Source organism: Stenella coeruleoalba, assembly GCF_951394435.1.
Source record: "Stenella coeruleoalba genome assembly, chromosome: 10".
Classification (NCBI taxonomy): Eukaryota; Metazoa; Chordata; class Mammalia; order Artiodactyla; family Delphinidae; genus Stenella; species Stenella coeruleoalba.
The window spans coordinates 69,166,867-69,190,899 of NC_137156.1; the positions used below are offsets into that span (position 1 = coordinate 69,166,867).

The window sequence follows — 24,033 nt, forward strand, 5'->3', positions numbered from 1 at the left end:
TTGGTAAATTTAAGAAAATTGAAATTGTATCAAGTATCTTTTCCGACCACAATGCTATGAGACTAGATATCAATTACAGGAAAAGACCTGTAAAAAATACAAACACATGGAGGCTAAACAATACACTACTTAATAACGAAGTGATCACTGAAGAAATCAAAGAGGAAATTAAAAAATACCTAGAAACAAATGACAATGGAGACACGACGACCCAAAACCTATGGGATGCAATAAAAGCAGTTCTAAGAGGGAAGTTTATAGCAATACAATCCTACCTTAAGAAACAGGAAACATCTCGAATAAACAACCTAACCTTGCACCTAAAGCAATCAGAGAAAGAAGAACAAAAAAACCCCAAAGTTAGCAGAAGGAAAGAAATCATAAAAATCAGATCAGAAATAAATGAAAATGAAATGAAGGAAACGATAGCAAAGATCAATAAAACTAAAAGTTGGTTCTTTGAGAAGATAAACAAAATTGATACACCATTAGCCAGACCCATCAAGAAAAAAAGGGAGAAGACTCAAATCAATAGAATTAGAAATGAAAAAGGAGAAGTAACAACTGACACTGCAGAAATACAAAAGTTCATGAGAGATTACTACAAGCAACTCTATGCCAATAAAATGGACAACCTGGAAGAAATGGACAAATCTTTAGAAATGCACAACCTGCCAAGACTGAATCAGGAAGAAATAGAAAATATGAACAGACCAATCACAAGCACTGAAATTGAAACTGTGATTAAAAATCTTCCAACAAACAAAAGCCCAGGACCAGATGGCTTCACAGGCGAATTCTATCAAACATTTAGAGAAGAGCTAACACCTATCCTTCTCAAACTCTTCCAAAATATAGCAGAGGGAGGAACACTCCCAAACTCATTCTACAAGGCCACCATCACCCTGATACCAAAACCAGACAAGGATGTCACAAAGAAAGAAAACTGCAGGCCAATATCACTGATGAACATAGATGCAAAAATCCTCAACAAAATACTAGCAAACAGAATCCAACAGCATAGTAAAAGGATCATACACCATGATAAAGTGGGGTTTATTCCAGGAATGCAAGGATTCTTCAATATATGCAAATCAATCAACGTGATACACCATATTAACAAACTAAAGGAGAAAAACCATATGATCACCTCAACAGATGCAGAGAAAGCTTTTGACAAAATTCAACACCCATTTATGATAAAAACCCTGAAGAAAGTAGGCATAGAGGGAACTTTCCTCAACATAATAAAGGCCATATATGACAAACCCACAGCCAACATCGTCCTCAATGGTGAAAAACTGAAAGCATTTCCACTAAGATCAGGAACAAGACAAGGTTGCCCACTCTCACCACTCTTATTCAACATAGTTTTGGAAGTTTTAGCCACAGCAATCAGAGAAGAAAAGGAAATAAAAGGAATACAAATCGGAAAAGAAGTAAAGCTGTCACTGTTTGCAGATGACATGATACTATACACAGAGAATCCTAAAGATGCCACCAGAAAACTACTAGAGCCAATCAATGAATTTGGTAAAGTAGCAGGATACAAAATTAATGCACAGAGATCTCTGGCATTCCTATACACTAACGATGAAAAATCTGAAAGTGAAATCAAGACAACACTCCCATTTACCGTTGCAACAAAAAGAATAAAATATCTAGGAATAAACCTACCTAAGGAGACAAAAGACCTGTATGCAGAAAACTATAAGACACTGATGAAAGAAATTAAAGATGATACAAATAGATGGAGAGATATACCATGTTCTTGAATTGGAAAAATCAACATTGTGAAAATGACTCTGCTACCCAAAGCAATCTACAGATTCAATGCAACCCCTATCAAACTACCAATGGCATTTTTCACAGAACTATAACAAAAAATTTCACAATTTGTATGGAAACACAAAAGACCCCGAATAGCCAAAGCAATCTTTTTTTTTTTTTTTTTTTGCGGTATGCGGGCCTCTCACTGTTGTGGCCTCTCCCATTGCGGAGCACAGGCTCCAGACGCGCAGGCTCTGGACGCGCAGGCTCAGTGGTCATGGCTCACGGGCCCAGCCACTCCGTGGCATGTGGGATCTTCCTGGACTGGGGCACGAACCCGTGTCCCCTGCATCAGCAGGCGGACTCTCAACCAGTGTGCCACCAGGGAAGCCCTGGCCAAAGCAATCTTGAGAATGAAAAACGGAGCTGGAGGAATCAGGCTCCCTGACTTCAGACTATACCACAAAGCTACAGTAATCAAGACAGTATGGTACTGGCACAAAAACAGAAAGATAGATCAATGGAACAGGATAGAAAGCCCAGAGATAAACCCACACACATATGGTCACCTTATCTTTGATAAAGGAGGCAGGAATGTACAGTGGAAAAAGGACAGCCTCTTCAATAAGTGGTGCTGGGAAAACTGGACAGGTACATGTAAAAGTATGAGATTAGATCACTCCCTAACACCATACACAAAAATAAGCTCAAAATGGATTAAAGACCTAAATGTAAGGCCAGAAACTATCAAACTCTTAGAGGAAAACATAGGCAGAACACTCTATGACATAAATCACAGCAAGATCCTTTTTGACCCACCTCCTAGAGAAATGGAAATAAAAACAAAAATAAACAAATGGGACCTAATGAAACTCAAAAGCTTTTGCACAGCAAAGGAAACCATAAACAAGACCAACAGACAACCCTCAGAATGGGAGAAAATATTTGCAAATGAAGCAACTGACAAAGGATTAATCTCCAAAATTTACAAGCAGCTCATGCAGCTCAATAACAGAAAAACAAACAACCCAATCCAAAAGTGGGCAGAAGACCTAAACAGACATTTCTCCAAAGAAGATATACAGACTGCCAACAAACACATGAAAGAACGCTCAACATCATTAATCATTAGAGAAATGCAAATCAAAACTACAATGAGATATCATCTCACACCAGTCAGAATGGCCATCATCAAACAATCTAGAAACAATTAATGCTGGAGAGGGTGTGGAGAAAAGGGAACACTCTTGCACTGCTGGTGGGAATGTGAATTGGTACAGCCACTATGGAGAACAGTATGGAGGTTCCTTAAAAAACTAAAAATAGAACTACTATATGACCCAGCAATCCCACTACTGGGCATACACCCTGAGAAAACCATAATTCAAAAAGAGTCATGTACCAAAATGTTCATTGCGGCTCTATTTACAATAGCCAGGAGATGGAAACAACCTAAGCATCCATCATCGGATGAATGGATAAAGAAGATGTGGCACATATATACAATGGAATATTCCTCAGCCATAAAAAGAAACAAAATTGAGCTATTTGTAATGAGGTGGATGGACCTAGAGTCTGTCATACAGAGTGAAGTAAGTCAGAAAGAGAAAGACAAATACCGTATGCTAACACATATATATGGAATTTAAGAAAAAAAATGTCATGAAGAACCTTCGGGTAAGACAGGAATAAAGACACAGACCTACTAGAGAATGGACTTGAGGATATGGGGAGGGGGAAGGGTAAGCTGTGACAAAGCAAGAGAGTGGCATGGACATATATACACTACCAAACGTAAAACAGATAGCTAGTGGGAAGCAGCCGCATAGCACAGGGAGATCAGCTTGGTGCTTTGTGACCACCTACAGGGGTGGGACAGGGAGCGGGGGAACTAACACACCAACGTTAGTGTGTGTGAAAGCAGAAACTAACACACCAATGTAAAGTAATTATACTCCAATAAAGATTTAAAAAAAAAAAAAGGAAAATTGTGTTAGCAACATAAATGGAGAAACAGCAAAAAAAAAAAAAAAATGCTGGAGAGGATGTGGAGAAAAGGGAACCCTCTTACACTGTTGGTGGGAATGTAAATTGGTGCAGCCATTACGGAAAACAGTATGGAGGTTCCTCAGAAAACTAAAAACAGAGTTGCCATGTGATCCAGCAATTCCACTCCTAGGCATATACCCAGACAAAACTATAATTCGAAAAGATACATGCACCCCTATGTTCATAGCAGCACTATCTACAATAACTAAGACATGGAAACAACCTAAATGTCCATTGACAGATGAATGGATAAAGATGTGAGATAGACAGATAGATAGATACACATACACACACATACATATATATACACATACATACAATGGACTATTACTCAGCCACTAAAAAGAATGAAATCATGCCATTCGCAGCAACATGGATGGACCCAGAGGTTATCATACTAAGCAAAGTAAGTCAGAAAGAGAAAGACAAATACCATATGATACCACTTATTTGTGAAATCTAAAGTATGACACAAACAAACATATCTGTGAAACAGAAAGAGACTCAAAGACATGGGAACAGACTTGTGGTTTCCAAGGGGGTTGGGGGTGGGGGAGGGAAGTAACTGGGAGTGTGGGATCAGCAGATGCAAACTATTATTTATATGACAGATAAACAGCAAGGTCTTAACTGTATAGCACAGAGAACTCTATTCAATATCCTGTGATAAACCATAATGGAAGAGAATATGAAAAAGAATATATGTATAACTGAGTCAGTTTGCTGTACAGCAGAAATTAATACAACATTGTAAATCAACTATACTTCAATAAAATTTTTTAAAGTAAAAAAATAAAATTAAATTAGAATAAAATTAATTCAAACAGAAATAGCTTATGAAAGGAGATAGAAAAATAAGAACTTACCCTTCCTTGGAATCCCCATTTGATTTATCAGTTGAACTTGTAGAAGAACTTAACTCATCCTCAGAGAGACAATGGGTGAGTTTCCTTTCCTATTAATGTTTGGAAATACAAAATTCCACATGACAACACAACCAGAATGTAATACATGAAACAATCTTAGATGCAATGCCTAGACACAATGTGCACCTAGGTCCAATTTAACAGGAGAACTATGGATATAAAAATTGAAGTTACTTTACCAAATAATGTCCCAGTTCACCCATGAAGTTCATAAGTGAAGCCTGAGGAACACCAAGGTGAAGTTTTATAAGGTCCTGGAAAGTCTCAGCTATGAAGAAATTTCCTTTCCAGAGGAGAGCAGACAAACAGTTCTGGTGTTTGAACTTCTAAGCAGAGGGCTGGTACCATAAGGAATGTTGGCATTTTAAACTAGACAGAATGCCACCTAAATAAAAAGTAACCTCAGTTTGCTCACCCATGATACTCATTGTTAAATGCTTTAAAGGATTACCTGATATAATTACACACAAATGTTACAACTTTTGAAAATAAAGAGGATCATTTTAATTAGTGAAGCAACTAAATCACACACTATTGTTAAAGGAAAAAACTCTTCATTACTTTCAAGGGCAGGAAGTTTCTTTTTTAAAAAAAGTAATTATGTGCTCCTAGAAATGATGTCAAAAACTGGAATACAGAAAACTGAATAATTATTCCCAGGGTATTATTACACAAAAAAGTGAACGTGGTTAAAAACTTGCAATTATCCATTTAGCCACCAAATGGTGCCCCTACATTATCCCTGGGTGGAAAGGTAAGGTACTTTGACACAAACAGGAAACAAAGGAAGGATCAGCAAGTGAGACTAAAATCTGGCCAGGTCGTTTGTTATATTATTAACACAGCAGAATAAGCAAAGTGTTGCCTAGTGGAAGCCCTTTGGAAGTCTTGTTTAAAAGACTGCCTAAGAAAGTTATTAACTAGGCTGCCAGTTGTTTACAAGAGCGCCTGAAAAGTCCATTCCCTTAATGAAGGAAACAAAATCCTTTTAATTATTATTGACCAGTTCTTTTTCTTATCAGAGAAGTGTGAAAAGTGTAACTTAAGTCAGCACTGTCCCAGGAATAAATAGAGCTGGCATTTATGAGGTTTACCGTTATTAGGCTTGCCAGATGTAGACATGTCTACCTTTTACCTTAGGACTATGTAATGTACCTGAGCAACGCTGTAGTCAGAAGACAACCATTGAGCAGGGGTAGGGTGGCCTTCCTCTTGTGGTTTCTCTGACCCCGCTGGACTCAGAGAAACTCTCCTCACTGAAGGGCCTGAAAAAGTGACAACCCCCAGCAGTTGTTTATGGTGGGCTGGCCTCAATAGAAGAGGGCTTTGCACTGTTTATGGAAGATACCCCAGCAAGGGCCAGCCTAGAAGGAACTCAGACAGCATATTCATCATCACTCTGGTGTCTGACACCTCAGTTCAAATCTCAGGTCTAGGTCTACCAGCCCTGTGACCTTGGGTAAGTTACTTAACCCCTCAGACCCTCAGTCTCCTCCGCTGCAAAATATGAAATGAGATAATGCCCTTAAAATACTTAGCATAATGTTTGAGACATTGTCAGCATTCAACAAATGGAAACTGCTAGAATATGTTGTCTTTAGATAATAGTAATAGGAATGATCACAGCCCTCAGCCCAGGGCAGTACCATTCTCCTGGCTTCCTCTCTCTGTTCCTGAGAAGAGAGCACTTCTCTGACCAACAGACTCTGAACATGGAAACAAAGTAAACACTCGCCTGACTGCTTTCCTGTCTGAAATCTCCCAGGAGTTACTGTCACTCAAAGCTCTCTTGCTCTCTTTTTAGAGTCCTCTTTCTCTAATAATACAAGTTCCAGATCCAATACTATGCCAATTTTTTAAAAGGCTTAACTAGGAAATTTCAAAAATTCTTCTAAATTGGTTTCCCAAATGGATTACTGATGCTGGAAATTCTTAACACCTCACAATCAGTACCAATGCTATGTCCATGAGCCATACCAATAACCTCCAATAGATGAAGGAAAGAGAAAAACTTTACCTGAGGGGAAGATCTCTTCCTGTGACTGCTTTAGTCGCCTCCTCTCTCTTGCTGATAATGGGCGGTCCTTTTAAAGAAAGTCAGTTACTTCCATTCCTATTCACTGTTCTTACAATACCTACAATGCATGACATATCATCCAGCACTACAGGAAAGGCCCTGCACAGGTCTTTAAGGGAGTGTCCATTTGAAACCAGTTCACATCAGGCTTACAACTCCTAGCTAGGATGATCACAGCCCTCATTTCTAGGAAGAGCTCATCTTTGGAAGGGCAAATAGGTATTTCTGCATTTCCTACATTCAGAATCCACTTGGTCTCCTTAATTAACTGGAAGTGACCAGCCCTGAAACAACAGAATCTGTCCATTTCAATCAAAGCTTCTGTTGAGAATCACAAATTTGCGCTTTCCAGTGTTTGGCAAAAAGCAGGGCTAAGATGTTTTAATATAAAACTTCACAATATATGCAGGATTTACAACCAAAAAGTTTTATAATAAAGCTTAAAAAAATCCAACATAGACTCCTACAAACCTTTGATGATGATATCTCACTGTTCCTCGACCTGCTCACAGACCCAGTGATCACTCTACTTTGGTTTTCAGCATCTTTTTGTGTTGATGTGACATCCACTTTTCCAACAGTAGAAAGAGAAGGCAAAAGACGAGGAGGAGTCTCTTGGAACTTCCATAATTAACAAAGAGAGGGAGATTATCAGTGTCATATACATCTACCTCCAAAGGTCCCCCATCGGTAAATCTATGTATTTGTCAGTGATTCCCTCCCAAAAACTTTAAAACATTGCATTTGGGGGGGGGCAGGGGGCAGAGGGGAAGAAACTCTGCCAAAAGTGAATGACCACTTAAGAAGCTTATAGAGAGGGTGCCTGTGAAAGTTACTTCCAGAAATGAGGGGTTGCCACGATCTTATGCAGAAGTTGAGGGAGAAACTGTTCATTAATATGACATAAGAGGAATCAGAGATTTACCTTTTTTGGCCTGTTCCTTTAACTCTCAAAATAAGCTGTCCATCCTTGCTGGAGAAGATAAAATCCTTACTCTGCTTCCAACTCACTGACATTTGATAACCAATATTTAGCACTTCTACCCTTCTTTATATGTTCCTTGCATTATGTATGTGCCTTTTTAGCACATCATTCTAAATAGAAATGAAGTTTCCTAAAGTCTGTTTCCCAAGCAGCAGCACAATGACTTATTCCAAAGAGATCTCTGCTGACCTGTCTCTCTTCCTCACTATGCTCAGTATGTTCTCTTTTCTTCTGCCGCCGCTGTTGAGACAGGAAAGGTTCAGACCCAGAGCTGTGTGGCTGTAAAGTTGGGTGGATTCTGTCCTGTTTTTCTATAACACATTCACCAGCAACTTGATCCTTAAAAATAATAAAATGAAACAAACAAAAAAACAAAATAGAATAATGAAACAGTCTTTTGAACTTCCAAATACCCAAACCTGCCATATCTACTTCTAAAATTATAAATGAAAGAAGGAGGAGCTGTCTTTTTCAAAATGAATGCTTATTTTCAGTGTTGACAGGCAAAGACAGAATGATGGCATCAGTTATCTACATATTCTGGGTTTTCTTCTCTTTTCCCAAATAAAAATAATTATTTTAATTAAATTACTCAGATTGTTATTAACCTGAAACTACCAATGTTCATTTAGTTTTTTAAAAATCTTTTTATAACTTTTAATAGGTTTGCAATTCAGAAAACTAACAAATGTTTTAAATGAAATCCAATTTAATATACACATACTTCCCAAGTAAACATTAGTTATTTGGATGCCCTCTAAAAAGCACCATGAAAAGATCACGAGCTTGGATTCAGATGGAGTCATATCTCCCTGAACCTCTGTTTCCTTATCTATAAATGGGTATAATGCGTCACACACATCATGTGACTACTGGAGGATTAGAGGAGATTGTGCACTATAGTACTTAAGATCACATCTAACACATATTAGATGCTCAGAAACCAGGAGCTATTACTAGCAGTAGTAAAGATAAAATAAGTTAACTTTTAAATTATGAAGATCACCAAGGACTTAGTGTTTTATTTGGATAACTGGTTTTAGAAACTAATGCACACCAAACATTAAAATAAAATAGCTTCTTACATTAATTTTTTTTTTTTTTTTTTTTTTTTTTTTTGCGGTACGCGGGCCTCTCACTGTTGTAGCCTCTCCCGTTGCGGAGCACAGGCTCCGGACGCGCAGGCTCAGCAGCCATGGCTCACAGGCCCAGCCGCTCCGCAGCATGTGGGATCTTCCAGACCAGGGCACGAACCTGTGTCCCCTGCATCGGCAGGTGGACTCTCAACCACTGCGCCACCAGGGAAGCCCAATCAACACATTTTTATCAAGAGCCCACTATGTGGTACATTTTAGAAAAAGGAACAGTGTCATATGCTAGCTATGCAAGGATACCCAGATAATAAACAGTAACTGATTTAATTCTGAAGAGTGAAATAAATGTTTCTCTGCTGGTATTAAGTATAGAATATTCAAAATAAAGCTTATACATATAAGAGTACCTGAACAAATGACTTAAGGAGTTTCTCCATGAAATCCAATTGGTCCTAAAAAAAGTTCTTCCACTTTTATCAACAACAAAATAACGACAACAACAACAAAGAAATGCTGGACATGAAATTCTATCAAAAAAACAAAAAAATCTACTCTAAAAGCCTGATGTAAGAAACATATTTGATCAGGTACAAGACAGGGATGTCCATTCTTATCACTCCTATTCAACACTGTACTAGAGGTTCTAGCCAGGGCAATCAGACAAGAAAAAATAAATAAATAAAAGAAATCCAGATTGAAAAGGAAAAATCTCTATTTGCAGATGATGTGATACTGTATTCAGAAAATTCTAAGGAGTCCATTATTAAAAAGTTATTAGAACCAATAAATGAGTTAAGTAAGGCTGTAGGATATAAAGACAATATATAAAAATTAATTGTATTTCTATACACAAGCAATGAACACTATGAAAATCATTCCATTTACAATAGTATCAGAACAAAATACTTAAATTTATTTCTTTACTTTTGGCTGCGTTCGGTCTTCGTTGCTGCGCACACTTTCTCTTGTTGTGGCGAGCAGGGGCTACTCTTTGTTGCAGTGTGCAGGCTTCTCACTGCAGTGGCTTCTTTTGTTGTGGAGCATGGGTTCTAGGCACGCAGGCTTCCGTAGCTGTGGTGCACGGGCTTAGTTGCTCCACGGCATGTGGGACCTTCCCTGCCCAGGGCTCAAACCCATGTCCCCTGCACTGGTAGGCGGATTCTTAACCACTGCGCCACAAGGGAAGCCAATGGAACAAAATACTTAGAAATGAATTTAACAAAAGAAGTGCAAGACTTATACACTTAAAACAACAAAACATCATTGTAAGAAACTGAAGAAGACCTAAAGAAAATAGAAAGATATCCTATGTTCATGAGTTGGAAGATACATATTGAGATAGCAATAATCTGCAAATAATCTACAGATTCAATAAAATCCATGTCAAAACCCCAGGCTTTTTTGCAGAAATTGACAAGCTAATCTTAAAATTCATATGGAAATGCAAAGGACCCCATATAGCCAAAACAGTATTGAAAATTAAGAATAAAGTTGGAAGACTTAACCTTTCCAATTTCAAAACTTACTACAGTGAATTCCCTGGTGGCCTAGTGGTTAGGATTTCGGATTTTCACTGCTGTGGCCCGGATGCAATCCCTAGTCAGGGAACTGAGATCCTGTAAGCCGCGCAGCATGGCCAAAAAAAAAAAAAAAAACCACTTACTATAAACCTACAGTAATTGTGTTACTGACATACAGATAGAAAAATCAGTGGTACAGAATTGAGAGTATAAAATTAAATGATCATATTTAGGGTCTACTGATTTTCAATGAGGGTCCCAAGAAAATTCAATGGGAAAAGAATAATCTTTTAACAAATGGTACTGGGACAAGTGGATATCTACATACAAAAGAATGAAGTAGAACCCTTTCTTCACATCACACACAAAAATTAATTCAAAATAGATCTCAGACCTAAATGTAAGAGTTAAAATTATGAACTCTTAAAAGAAATTATGGGAGAAATCTTCATGACACTAAAAGCAGAAGCAACAAAAGAAAAAATAGACAAAACTAGATTTCATCAAATTTTAAAACTTTTATGCTCCAAAGGACACCATCAAGAAAGTGAAGATGGGGGACTTCCCTGGGGGTCCAGTGGTAAAGAATCCGCCTTCCAATGCAGGGGACGCAGGTTCAATCCCTGGTTGGGGAACTAAGATCCCACATGCTGTGGCGCAACTACGCCTGCGCGCCACAACTACTGAGCTCGCACGCCTCAACGAGAGAGCCCACATGCTGCAAACTACAGAGCCCACGCTTTCTGGAGCCTACACACCCTGAAGCCCATGTGCCACAACTAGAGAGAAGACTGCGCGCCACAACGAAAGATGCCGCACGCCTCAACGAAAGCCCCGCATGCTGCAACTAAGACCCAACGCAGCCAAAAAAGTAATAAAGAAAAAATAAATAAATAATAAAAAAAATGAAAGTGAAGATGGGACTTCCCTGGTGGTCCAGTGGTTAAGACTCTGCACTTCCACTGCAGGGGGCACAGGTTTGATCCCTGGTCAGGGAACTAAGATCCCACATGCTGCATGGCGCAGTCAAAATAAAATAAAATAAAATATACTTTAAAAAGAAAGTGAAGACAATCCACAGAATGGGAGACAATATTTTTGAATCTTATATCTGATAGGGGACTGACATTTATAACTGATAAAGAACTCCTACTACTCAACAATAAAAAGATAAATAAACCAATTTAAAAATGGGCAAAGGATTTGAATAGATATTTCTCCAAAGTAGGTATAAAAATGGCCAATAAGCCATGAAAAGATGCTCAACAACATTAGTCATTAGGGAGGTGCAAATCAAAACCACAATAAGATACCACTTCCAGGATGGCTAAACAAAACAAAACAAAAAACACAGAAAATAAGTGTTGGTGAGGATGTGGAGAAATTACAACTCTCATACATTGCTGATGGGAAGTAAAATGATATAGTTGCTTTGGAAAACAGTTCTGCAGTTCCTCAGAAAGTTAAACATAGGGCTTCCCTGGTGGCGCAGTGGTTGAGAGTCCGCCTGCCGATGCAGGGGACACGGGTTCGTGCCCTGGTCTAGGAACATCCCACATGCCGTGGAGCGGCTGGGCCAGTGAGCCATGGCTGCTGAGCCTGCGCGTCCGGAGCCTGTGCTCCGCAACGGGAGAGGCCACAACAGTGAAAGGCCTGCATACCGCAAAAAAAAAAAAAAAAAAAAAAGTTAAACATAGAGTCACCATATGATCCAGCAATTCCACTCCTAGGTATATACCCAAGAGAACTGAAAACATATGTCCACACAAAAACTTGTACGAATGTTCAAAGCAACTTTATCCACAGTGAAAAGTGAAAAAAACTCAAATGTTCATCAACTGATGAATAGATAAATAAAATATGAAATATACATATGGTAGAATTTATTTGGCAATAAAAAGAAATGAAATACTGGTACAGGCTACAACATGGATATAACCTTGAAAGCATTATGCTAAATAAAAGAAGCCAGATACAAAAGGCCATATCTGTATGATTCCATTTATATGAAATATTGAGAATAGGCAAATTCATACAGACAATGGTTGCCAAGGGCTAGAGACAAGGAGGAATGGAGAGTGACTAGTATTGAGTATGGGGTTTCTTTTTGAGGTGATGGAAATGTTCTGGAAACAGATAATAGCAGTGAATGTACAACTTTATAAATATACTAAAAACCACTGAATTGGCACTTTAAAAATTTTTTAAATAATTATGGAAAAAAATAAAAGAAGCGAACTTGAATATAATTTGACAGTCAAGCAGAACAAGCAGGACATATATAATTTTATCTATAAAGTACTAAGGATTCCAGTGTCCAGAGAATGTTTAAGACTAAATTTTGGTTTCAATTCAATGAGTTTAAATGAAAAGAGCATCATACTTGTACTTTTCTATAAAAACAAAACCTTATTAAAAACACTTGAGGGACTTCCCTGGTGGCACAGTGGTTAAGAATCCGCCTGCCAATGCAGGGGACACAGGTTCGAGCCCTGGTCTGAGAAGATCCCACACGCCGTGGAGCAACTAAGCCCGTGCGCCACAACTACTGAGCCTGTGCACTAGAGCCCACGAGCCACAACTACTGAGCCCACGTACCACAACTACTGAAACCTGCATGCCTAGAGCCCGTGCTCCGCAACAAGAGAAGCCACCACAATGAGAAGCCTGTGCAACACAATGAAGAGTAGCCCCTGCTCACTGCAACTAGAGAAAGCCCACACGCAGCAACAAAGACCCAAACAGCCATAAATAAAATAGATAAGAACATTTGACTATAGACATATAAAATAGTTATATACATTTATATAAAAGTGTTAAATATGAAAATGTATGTAATATATAAAGTTTAAATATATATAGATTATAAAAATATAGTCAATATATACATTAAATATATTCTTTAAATATTTTACAAATAAAAATGTGAAGTTAATCAAATGTTCTGGCTTTCTTTCTAATCCTTAGCTATTACCATGCTTCATCTAATTTAGGCTTCTTTCCATGTTCAAGTAGAAGATACCCTTTAAATTTACTCAGAATAGTCTCTCAGTATCAAAATCCTTTTGTTCTGTTCCTTTTCTTCTCTTCTTCCTTCTCCTTTGGTTCCAACACATAAAATATGTTTTTTTAATTCCTTAACTTAAAAAATCAGACAAATCCACTAACTTTTCAAAGCAAGAAGGAATGTGATATTACCTAATTGTTGGAACTGTCCATTGACTTGGAGAACTTACGAAAGAATGATGTAGAAATAGGAAAAAACACACTAATGGCAAATGGCAAGTACCCTACACCAGGGCACAGAAAGGATCTAAGAATTCCTTGGGTCCTATCCTTTGGTTCTGTCATGTTTAAACTGTTATATGGGAACAACTGATTTTCCTAAAACCACAACTAAAAGCACAACCAAAGAGCACAACCCACACCTTTGTAACCACACTTTCCAGTCTTCTTTCTGAAACCAATATCACTCACCTGGTCCTTCGATAAATTTTGGTCTTTGTTTAGGGGCTGCAGAGGCTTCACTGGGTCATTCCTTTCTCCAGTGACATAGTCAATGGACCATGTGGAAATTCGGTTTCCAGGTTGAGCACTGGATTTAGTGTTATCCTGCAGCCTCTCTTTCACTTGAGAAATAATACATTTACCTTCTAGCTCATTAGAGGCATCTAAGTGTCTTCGTTGATTCTCTTGAACTAAGCTGTTGTTCACTGAGTTCCTCCTTTCTGCAGGTAAGATGTCAATATTCACCCTACTGATCGTGGCTAGCGATTCTGCAGTATTGCTTATGTCTGGTTTGTAGGTGTGGCCTTTCAGACGTGGGGGTGTCTTCAAGGGGCCAATGACTATGGGTTTCTCCTGGGACAAATATTTGTCTTCACCCTGAATGAAAACATGCTTCCAAGTTATTATAGCACTCCTCACACCATATTAGAAAATTAACTCAAGGGGCTTCCCTGGTGGCGCAGTGGTTGGGAGTCCGCCTGCCGATGCAGGGGACATGGGTTCGTGCCCCGGTCCGGAAGGATCCCACATGCCGCAGAGCGGCTAGGCCCATGAGCCATGGCCGCTGAGCCTGTGCGTCCGGAGCCTGTGCTCAGCAACGGGAGAGGCCACAGCAGTGAGAGGCCCGCATACCGCAAAAAAAAAAAAAAAAAACCAACTCAAAATGGAATAGCAGTTTCCTCAGAAAGTTAAACATGGAATAATCATAAGACCCAACAATCCCACTCCCAGGTATTTGTCCCAAGAACTAAAAGTAGGGACTCAGATATTTGTACACTAATGTTTATAGCAGCATTATTCACAACGGCCAGAGGATGGAAACAACCCAAATGTCCATCAGCAGATGAATGGATAAACAAAATGTGGTATATACATACAGCGGAATATTATAAAGCCATAGAAAGGAATGAAATTCTGATACATGCTACAATATGGATAACGTTTGAAAACTTGCTAAGTGAAATAAGCTAGACACAAAAGAACAAATGTATGATTCCATTTATATGAGGTATCTAGAACAGGAAAATTCAGAGAAAGTAGATCAGAGGTTACCAGGGTCTGGGAGTAGAGGCAATGGGGAGTTAGACCTTAATGGGTACAGAGTTTCTGTTTGGAATGATGAAAAGGTTTTGGAAGATATGGTGATGGCTGCACAACATTGTGAATGTAATTAAGACCACTGAATTGTATGCTTAAAAACGGTACAAAATGAAAATAAATAATTAATTAATTAATTTAAAAATGGTACAAAATGGCAAATTTTATATTACTTATATTTTACCATAACAAAATTTTTTTAATGATCAATAACCTAAATATAAGAGCTAAAACTATAAAAATCCTAGGAGAAAACATAGGCATACATCTTCATGACCTTGGATTTGGCAAGGGATTCTTAGATATGAGCATGGGCAACAAAAGTAAAAAACAAATAAATTACACTTCATCAAAATTAAAAACATTTGTGCATAAAAGGACGTTATCAAGAAAGTGAAAGGACAACCTAAAGAACAGGAGGAAATATTTGTAAGTAATATATCTGATGAGGGTCTAGTATCTATAATATAGAAAGAACTCTTAGAACTCAATAATAAAAAATAAAAAACCCAATTAAAAAATGGGCAACAGGCTTAATAGATATTTCTCCAAAGAAGGCATTCAAATGGCCAACAAGTTCTATGTCATTAGTCAAATGCAAATCAGAACTACAATAACATACCACTGCACATCCACTAGGATGGCTAGAATCAGAAAAACAGAAAATAACAAGAGTTGGTGAAGTTGTAGAGAAACTGGAATTCTCAGGGATTGCTGATAAAAACATGAAATGGTGCAACCACAAAGGAAAAACAATGTGGTCATTCCTCAAAAAGTTAAACATAGAATTACCATATGACTCAGCAATTACTCTCCTAGATATTATACCCAAGAAAACTGAAAACAGATACTCAAACATTGTACATAAATGTTCATAGCAAAAGCCAAAAGGTGAAAACAACCCAATATCTACCAATGAATGAATGGATAAACAAACTGTGGTATATACATACAATGGAGTATTATTTAGACATAAAAATAAATGAAGTATTGATATATACTACCTGGATGAACCTCAAGAACATGCTAAGTGAAAGAAGCCAGACACAAAAGGTTACATATTGTATGATTCCATTTATATCAAATATTCAGAATAGGCAAACCCATACAAACAGAGAACACTGGTGTTTTACAGGGGCTGGATGGAGGAGGAGTGACGACCTAATGGGTATGAGGTTTCCTTTTGGGGTGATGAAAATGTTTTGGAATGAGATAGAGGTGACAGTCGCACAATACTGTGAATATACTAAATGCAATTAATTGTTCACTTTAAAATGGTTAACTTTATGTTATATAAATTCCACCTCAATTAAAAAAAACTTCTTAAAGTTATTACAGCACTGACTTCATGAACATTTTAATAGGCACTTTGAATACTTCACCAGTATTCCTTCTTTACAATACAAAACTACTTACACAACAGAAATCTAATGAAGCTTAGTCATTTCACATAGAATAACTAGCTTAGGTAACCTATCATTTTAATACAGTTTCTAGAACACATATCCTTTAGAATGAGACATACCATTACATATGTCTTGGAGCCCTCAGAAGAGTGTGGTTGAGGGGGAACGGCTTCATGACTTAATTCAGCCTTTCCAGAAACCACTGTAGCCACAGGCTTGGATTTAGAGTCGTCATTTTTAATATTATTTTTGGAGTTTTTTCTTTATGAGGAAGAAAAGAAGAAAAAGTTATTATCAGTACAGTGAAGGTTAAAGGTTTCTATATATATGAGGAAATGTGCATACATGTTACACTCCCTCTTAGAACGGCTTGTTTTATTTCTTTCTTTCTTTTCTTTTCTTTTTTTTTTTTCTTTTTTGGCTGTGCCATGTGGCTTGTGGGATCTTAGTTCCCTGACCAGGGATTGAACCCGGGTCCCCTGCAGTGGAAGCGTGGAGTCCTAACCACTGGACTGCCAGGGAATTCCCATAGAACTGCTCCTTTTATAGATAGGAGTCTTCTAAAAACCAGTGGGTGTTCTACAAAACATTTGACCAGTAATCTCCAAAAACAATCAAGGTCATGAAAAACAAAGAAAGTGAGAAACTGTCAGAGACCCAAGTTGACTAAGGAGAAATGAGGAGTAATATGGTATGCTGGACTGGATCCTGAAGCAGAAAAAGGACACTAGTAGAAAAACTGGTGTAAGCCAAGTGAAGTCTGGATTCAGTCAACATAAGATACTGATGTTGTTTTCTTAGCTCTGACAAATGTACCATGGTAACATAAGATGCTGATAGGAGAAACTGGGTGAGGGTTATACAGAAACTCTGTTCTATCTCTGCAACTCTTCTGTAAATACAATATTATTCTAAAATTTAAAAGCTATGAAAACTTGCCTCACAATTAGAAGTGCCAGGATAATTTTCATCTTCAAATTTCACATTTGTAATAATACCACAACTGCTTTGCCAAATTTGAAAGTAAAAATGATTGGTATACTTGGCCTTGACTTGTAGAATAAATGTATACAGGAATAATATCCCCAACTGTTTAAGTGTGACATTTTCCAAAGGAGCTAAACCTCTGGAGAATTCAAGGGGAGCATGAAGACCAGAGCTGCAGAAAGCCAAAGGTCTGTAGGTAGGAAATTATAAGCAATGTAAACAAAAATACGACCCTTCTTTATCCCCCAGGGCCTCTCTAGCATTGCCTCCCAAATTTAACATGTCAAAGACAAGGACTGTGAAGGTCTTGTCCAGCTCTAAGTCTCAGATCCTAGAACAGCTATTTATGAAGGTAGGACCTGAAAGTCAAAGAAGGAATTCTATCCCCTTGAGAAGTTATATGAGTAAAGAGGGAACCTCTTTATTTTTTAAATGTGACTATTATCTTACATAGTACATAATGTAATAATAGGCTTCTTAGATGATCTCTCATTTTAATATGATTTCTAAAACCTACATCCTTGGGCTTCCCTGGTGGCACAGTGGTTGAGAGTTCGCCTGCTGATGCAGGGGACAGGGGTTCATGCCCCGGTCCGGGAAGATCCCACATGCTGCAGAGTGGCTAGGCCCGTGAGCCACGGCCGCTAACCCTGCGCGTCCAGAGCCTGTGCTCCGCAACGGGAGAGGCCACAACAGTGAGAGGCCCGCGTACTGCAAATAAATAAATAAATAAATAATAAAGCATACATCCTTTTAAAAGGATCGTACTCAATATGTCTTGGAACTCCCAGAGGAATGTGAAAGTGATTACTCCAATGGTTCTCTAGATTTTTGATTTTAGCAATTAAACAAATCTCAACACTTGTTCTAATCATGCAATTCTACTTCGTGTTTTTAAAAAACTCACCATAAACTCTCATACACGAAAATTATAAAAGTCACCCTCTTTTATTCCATCTATTTAGCTGACCTATTTGCAAGGGAAATATCTTACGCCTTCGTGGCCTCCAAAAACAAGGATATTTGGCGCTTTATGTAAGGCTGCCTTAGGATGCTCCTCACAGAAGGTCTTTCTTCAGGCCTTTTGCTCAGCATGGTTCTTATTATTTCTGCCAGCTCTGGGCTGTAATCTTTCGGCATTGGTGGCAGCTACAAAGAGAAATTATACCATAAGTATGACTAACAGTCTTGTGAAAAGTAAAGGAAGGTAGAGGTTTCCCAAGATATATTTTTTAAATCATTATCCACAGCAGAAAATAACCAGCATATTAGTCTACAGGAAGCATATCTGGCATCCTGGTTATAATAGCAAGTTGTAAAATTATAAAATATATCCTTCAAACCAGCAGTCCCATTTGAGGACCCTCTCCTTCATAAATAAGAGCATGAGTTCCTAAAGATTTATGTATCAGGATATTCACTGCAGTATTTTTCTTATAATAGTGAACAACTGGAAACAATGTAAATGGCCATTCATAGGGTACTTGTGGAATAGAGTATGGTATACCCTTCTAATAAAATACCAGGCAGCCTTTAAAAAAATACAAGACTTACAGGTACTGACCTGGAAAGATGTCCCTCATTTATTAAGTCAAAAAAGCACGTTGTGAACCAGTGTGTATAGCCTGATTCCATTTCAGTTACTTTTTTAACATACACACCCAGAGTTATAAAGACAGGGAAAAGCCAGGAAGGCTATGCACCAAATCATTACCAATGGTTATCTCCAAGGGATGGAAATGTATGGAAACAGGGGAATTTCACCTCTTTCTTGTTTGATTCTTTAAGAAGTGGAATTATGAGCAAATTTTACTTTTTCTGTGTTTTTTTCAAATTAAAAAAATAAATGAGTCTTGGTATAATGTTAAAATCAGTAGGTGATTTACAGCCTTAAAACTTAAAGGTGTGAGGGTGCCTGACACTGCAGGGGGTAACTAGCCTCATGAAATTGACACATAAAGTTGGTCACTCTAGCATCTATCATACATAATGCTTTCTGCAATTTTTAACTGGTTACTAGTGATTGTGATGATTATCAAAGGAGCAAGAAGTTCAAACAGAGTAGACTCTTTTTTTTAAAATAAATCTTTAATTTATTTTATTTATTTATTTTTGGCTGTGTTGGGTCTTCGTTGCTGCACGTGGGCCTTCTCTAGTTGCAGTGAGTGGGGGCTACTCTTCGTTGTGGTGTGCGGGCTTCTCTGTTGTGGCTTCTCTTGTTGCAGAGCACGGGCTCTAGGTGCGCGGGCCTCAGTAGCTGTGGCTCGCGGGCTCTAGAGCACAGGCTCAGTAGTTGTGGCGCACGGGCTTAGTTGCTCCGTGGCATGTGGGATCTTCCCAGACCAGGGCTCAAACCCGTGTCCCTTGCATTGACAGGCGGATTCTTAACCACTGCGCCACCAGGGAAGCCCAAACAGAGTAGACTCCTTTTAAACAGGGCTCATTTAACCGCTTAGGTGAAGCTACCAGTAGCCTCAGGGCACCTGCACATCCTGTGTCTATAAGGTACTGGTTTTCAAGAAGCCAGTTCTTCAGAGCCATTAAGCCACCCTTATAAATTAATATTAAGAAACGATCAATCCCTTCTCCTCCAGTTCAACCCTCCCCACAGACAGGACCCACCATTCTTAACTATCCACCCAATATGATTACTCCCTTTTCTCAGTAGCTACTTTCAAAGCTGCACTAAAGTAACCTTACTCCAAATATTAAAAACAATTAATTCCAGAATATTCTTTACCTTTCCTTCAATAATCCGATAAACTAAAGAATTCATGTCTTTTGCATTGAAAGCATGCTTCAGGGTGGCCATTTCATAAACACAGCATCCCAGAGCCCAAACATCAGACTAGGAAAAAAAAATAGTAAATGGTTAAATGTCAGAATGCCTTATTTAGTTTTCCTCTTAAAAAAAAAAAACATTTTCCTTAAACCAATTCACAGAGAATTCTTCTAACTTACTATTCTAATGGGTTCTAAAATTATATTGCTGTAGAGACAAGGTGAGCTGGCAAACACAGCCGAATCCTACCTTATAGTTGTAGGGTTTGTTTGAGAACAATTCAGGGCTCATGTAATAGGGTGTGCCAATGAGGGTGCTAGCCATGTCACAGTGGTTCTCAAGGACTCGGGCAATTCCTAGGTCACCCACTTTGATGATGTTTTTTCTTGTTAGGAAGACATTTTGAGTTTTTAGATCTCGGTGAAGGATGTGTTTTTCATGTAAATACTGAAGAGAAATAAAATTTTATTAAATATAAATATTTAATACCTGACTTATTTATACCTGACTTCTTATATACCATCAACAACTGTATAAGTTAAAGAGCCTTATACTCTTAGATGAGCCTTACCTACACATCAAAACACTATTGTTTTATAATCTCTAAATAAAAAGTCTAATTTACAACTTTCCAAAGTAAGAAATGAAGTTCCATGCATTAATTTGCCCAGCTTCCTTCACAATTGTTCCCTGGTGACTTGACAATCATACCGTCTAGAATTATATGGACCCAGTTAAAAAATGTGCTTACAAACTTTCACTGAAGGTAGAAAGACAACTTATACAAGGTCAGATGCACATTCCTCTCAGACTCATGAAATCTTCAGCTTAATAATATTTTCAACTATAACAATATCACTTTTATTGTTTAAATCCTAAGATACATTCTCTAATATCAGAGTGATATTCCATAAACAGTCTCACTTTTGAATATGTGTATATTAAAACACAAACATGTTTCACATTTCTACTCACTCTGCCACAGCAGGGTTAAAGCCCAAAGCCCCACAGTTTAGGCAGATTAATTAGCCCAACCACCTTTCAGTATGATGCAGCTGACCAACTGATAACAAACGTGGACATTCTTTGCTCTTTGTCAATTCAGGGCCCTTAAAATGGATTTTGCTATAAATATTAAATGAATAGAGAATTGTCTTTCCCAGCAATCAGACAAAATCCATGTCTGCTTCAATACAGATATCACTCATTCAGAAACACTTCAGTGCTACAGCAAGAGGAACTAGGTCCACTTCATAAATGGATTTTTAAAAGAATTTTTCTTTTCATTAAGCATTTGGGGAAGCATTTTCCTAAAATCCACCAAGCATCTCTCTGTCACCTTGGAGCAAGTGGGATGCTAGGAGTCCTGACAGTACCTGCAGAGCCATAGCGATCTGAACAAACCATTCCACCACCTGACTCTCAGACAGAAGCCTCCCCTTCTGCTCTTTGAGCTTTCGGTACAGATCACCTCCTTCGCAGAAGCCCATGACGATGTACAGCAGACCATCCCCTCCCTCCCACGACTCCTTGTAGGTGACAATATTGGGATGCTTCAACTGAGACAAGAGCTGAGCTTCCTGTTCAGCAGCTTGCCGCTCTCGGCTGGAGGCATTTCGGAGGTTCAGCTTTTTGATGACATACTACAAAAAAAACACATGTTTTTACAATATGCAAACAAACATACAGTATTATAGATCCAAAAGTATTTAAGGATTATCCTGAGTGTCCTCAAAACCAACCTTCTGGAGACTGCCACATAACCTATTCATTTTGTTATTCACAAAGCACAAAACTGGGAAAAAGACTTGTTACCACTAATGATACTTTTTACAAGTTAGATTTATAGCAGGGTAGGGGGTCACAAAAAAATTATACTTTCCATCTGCATTTTACAATTTCATTAATGGCTAAAAATGAGTCAATGTTAACATACCACTGAATTAACCAAAAAATCTGTGGTAGAAATTCTTTAACCTCTAAGCTCCCCCTACAAAGGTGCATACAATATGACTTGAATATACATCTGCAGACAGAATGGGTCTGTGGATTCCATTACATACTCAAAGGGATCCAAGGCCCAATAAGGCTAAACATCACCTATCCTCAACATCCAAAATTATTCTCACTTAAAAGAAAAAGAAAACAACGTCCTCCAACACCTAATACATTGCCCTCAATCAACTGACACACCAAACAATTCATTATTCAACAAACACAATCATAAATGTATTTTGTAACAAAGCATAAATGTGCTTTGTAAAATGTAAACAAACTACTGCTGAAATGTGAGGGGTTATTATTACAGCGAGTACCCCATCCTCAGCTCAAAAAAATCCCCCCTCCCCATTGACCACTGAATAAATCTCTTATGTCTGAGCTTGTGTTCCAGGCAGTGACCAGCACCTGAGACAAGGCAGAAGAGGCGAGAGGACCTTATACTTATGGGGCCATCTCCTCTCAGTTTGTCTGGGGCAGTCCCATTGTCCTGGTATAATTATAAATAGTGTCTCCTTTCAGTTTCCAAATTGTCCCAGTTTGTACATTATATGGTTTATAAACCATATTTACGAAATGGTTCATTATCCTGAGGCTAATGGGATAAAGTGCAACATTAGAGGCACGTTTTAGAAAGATCACTGAGACTGCAATGAAAGTGATGAATTGGAGAAGGGCAAGTCATGTGGCAGGGAGGACAAGCGGGAGGTCATGGCCACAGCTTAGCTAGAGACAATGGTGTCCTGGATGGGGGAGGTACCCATGGAGATGAAGAAGAGGCCAGTTGGCTTAGTGGACAGACGAATAAAGGGGTGGGAGTGGGGGAAGGTAAGGGGGGGAGCCCAGAACGACTCCCAGGTGTCCAGCTTGGGCAACTGGCTGGTTGGTGGTGCTACTCCCTGAAATGGGGACCGTGAGAGGAGGTTTGGAGGGAAGGTGACGAGCTGAGTTTTGAGCGACTCCAGAGGTCTCCAGGTCAGACGGGGTATGGGGCCCTTCACTGAAGGAGGAATACTTGCCAGGCGCCGCCGTTAGGTCCTGGGAGTGTACGCTCTCATGGAACGGTCGAGAGTTGGGGGAAAGTGTGCAGATTAAGCACACCGATTACGACTACAAAGAGAATGCCAGGGAGTTCTGGGCGCATATGACAGGAAGGCCTGGCCTAGTCTTGATGGTCTGGGACGATTTCCCAGAAGAAGTGCCATCTGAGGCGCGTCCCCTTCAGAATATCTGGGCCCAGCCCTTGGACGGCGCCCTCGGCGAACCCCTGCCTGCTCCCATCCCCTGCCGGGCCCCAGCTCCGCCGACCTGCCTGCCGTCCCGTCGGTGCCTCACGAGCGTCACCTCCCCGTAGCTGCCCCTGCCCACGACACGCAGGTAGCAGTAGGCGGTCAGGGGCATGATCCCGGAGCGGGCCCACAGTCGGGATGCGGCGGCAGCGGCGGGGGGCGCGGCGAGCGGCGGCGGGAGACCCCGCTCATTCCAGAGAGGAAGTGGTGCCGGCGGCGGCTGAGGCGGCCCTGCCAGGGCGCCAGCGCAGAGGCCCGACCCAGAGCGACGCCGCTGCCATAGCGATCCCCACAGGGGCTGCCCTGCGCATGCTCCGTGGTCCGGAGGACCCACCACAGAGCCGAGGCGACAGGCGGCCAGAGCGACCACGCCGGGCCTGCGCGCGCACCCTCGGCCTCACTTCCAAGGCCGGAACTTGCGGGTTTCCCGCAACAATAGACTAATGAACGCTTCCACTTACTGAGCGCTTACTTGTTCTTAGTGCTTCGCACGTATTCGCTTCCCAAATATTTACTGACTGCTTACCCTGTGCCTGGCCGAAAAA

General features: G+C 39.4%; 1 protein-coding gene across 5 annotated transcripts in view; it reads right to left on the reverse strand.

The window, feature by feature from the left end:
- Positions 1–23,767, reverse strand: part of NEK4 (NIMA related kinase 4) — a 46,152-nt gene extending 22,385 nt beyond the window's left edge. For 3 of the 5 annotated variants that reach the window (XM_079933151.1, XM_079933150.1, XM_079933149.1), the window contains exons 1-12: positions 23,508–23,767; positions 21,578–21,844; positions 20,451–20,648; positions 20,160–20,267; positions 18,414–18,568; positions 16,552–16,693; positions 13,899–14,306; positions 7,997–8,146; positions 7,294–7,443; positions 6,763–6,829; positions 5,901–6,010; positions 4,686–4,774 (exon numbers count right to left, since the gene is read on the reverse strand). In XM_079933151.1, coding sequence (XP_079789277.1) covers positions 4,686–4,774; positions 5,901–6,010; positions 6,763–6,829; positions 7,294–7,443; positions 7,997–8,146; positions 13,899–14,306; positions 16,552–16,693; positions 18,414–18,568; positions 20,160–20,267; positions 20,451–20,648; positions 21,578–21,844; positions 23,508–23,600 — 1,937 coding nt within the window. In that variant the 5' untranslated portion in view covers positions 23,601–23,767. Of the gene's footprint in view, positions 1–4,685; positions 4,775–5,900; positions 6,011–6,762; positions 6,830–7,293; positions 7,444–7,996; positions 8,147–13,898; positions 14,307–16,551; positions 16,694–18,413; positions 18,569–20,159; positions 20,268–20,450; positions 20,649–21,577; positions 21,845–23,507 lie in introns of those variants that run through there. The other 2 variants (XM_079933153.1, XM_079933152.1) reach the window with 2 other exon arrangements.
- Between the last annotated feature and the right edge of the window lie 266 nt (positions 23,768–24,033).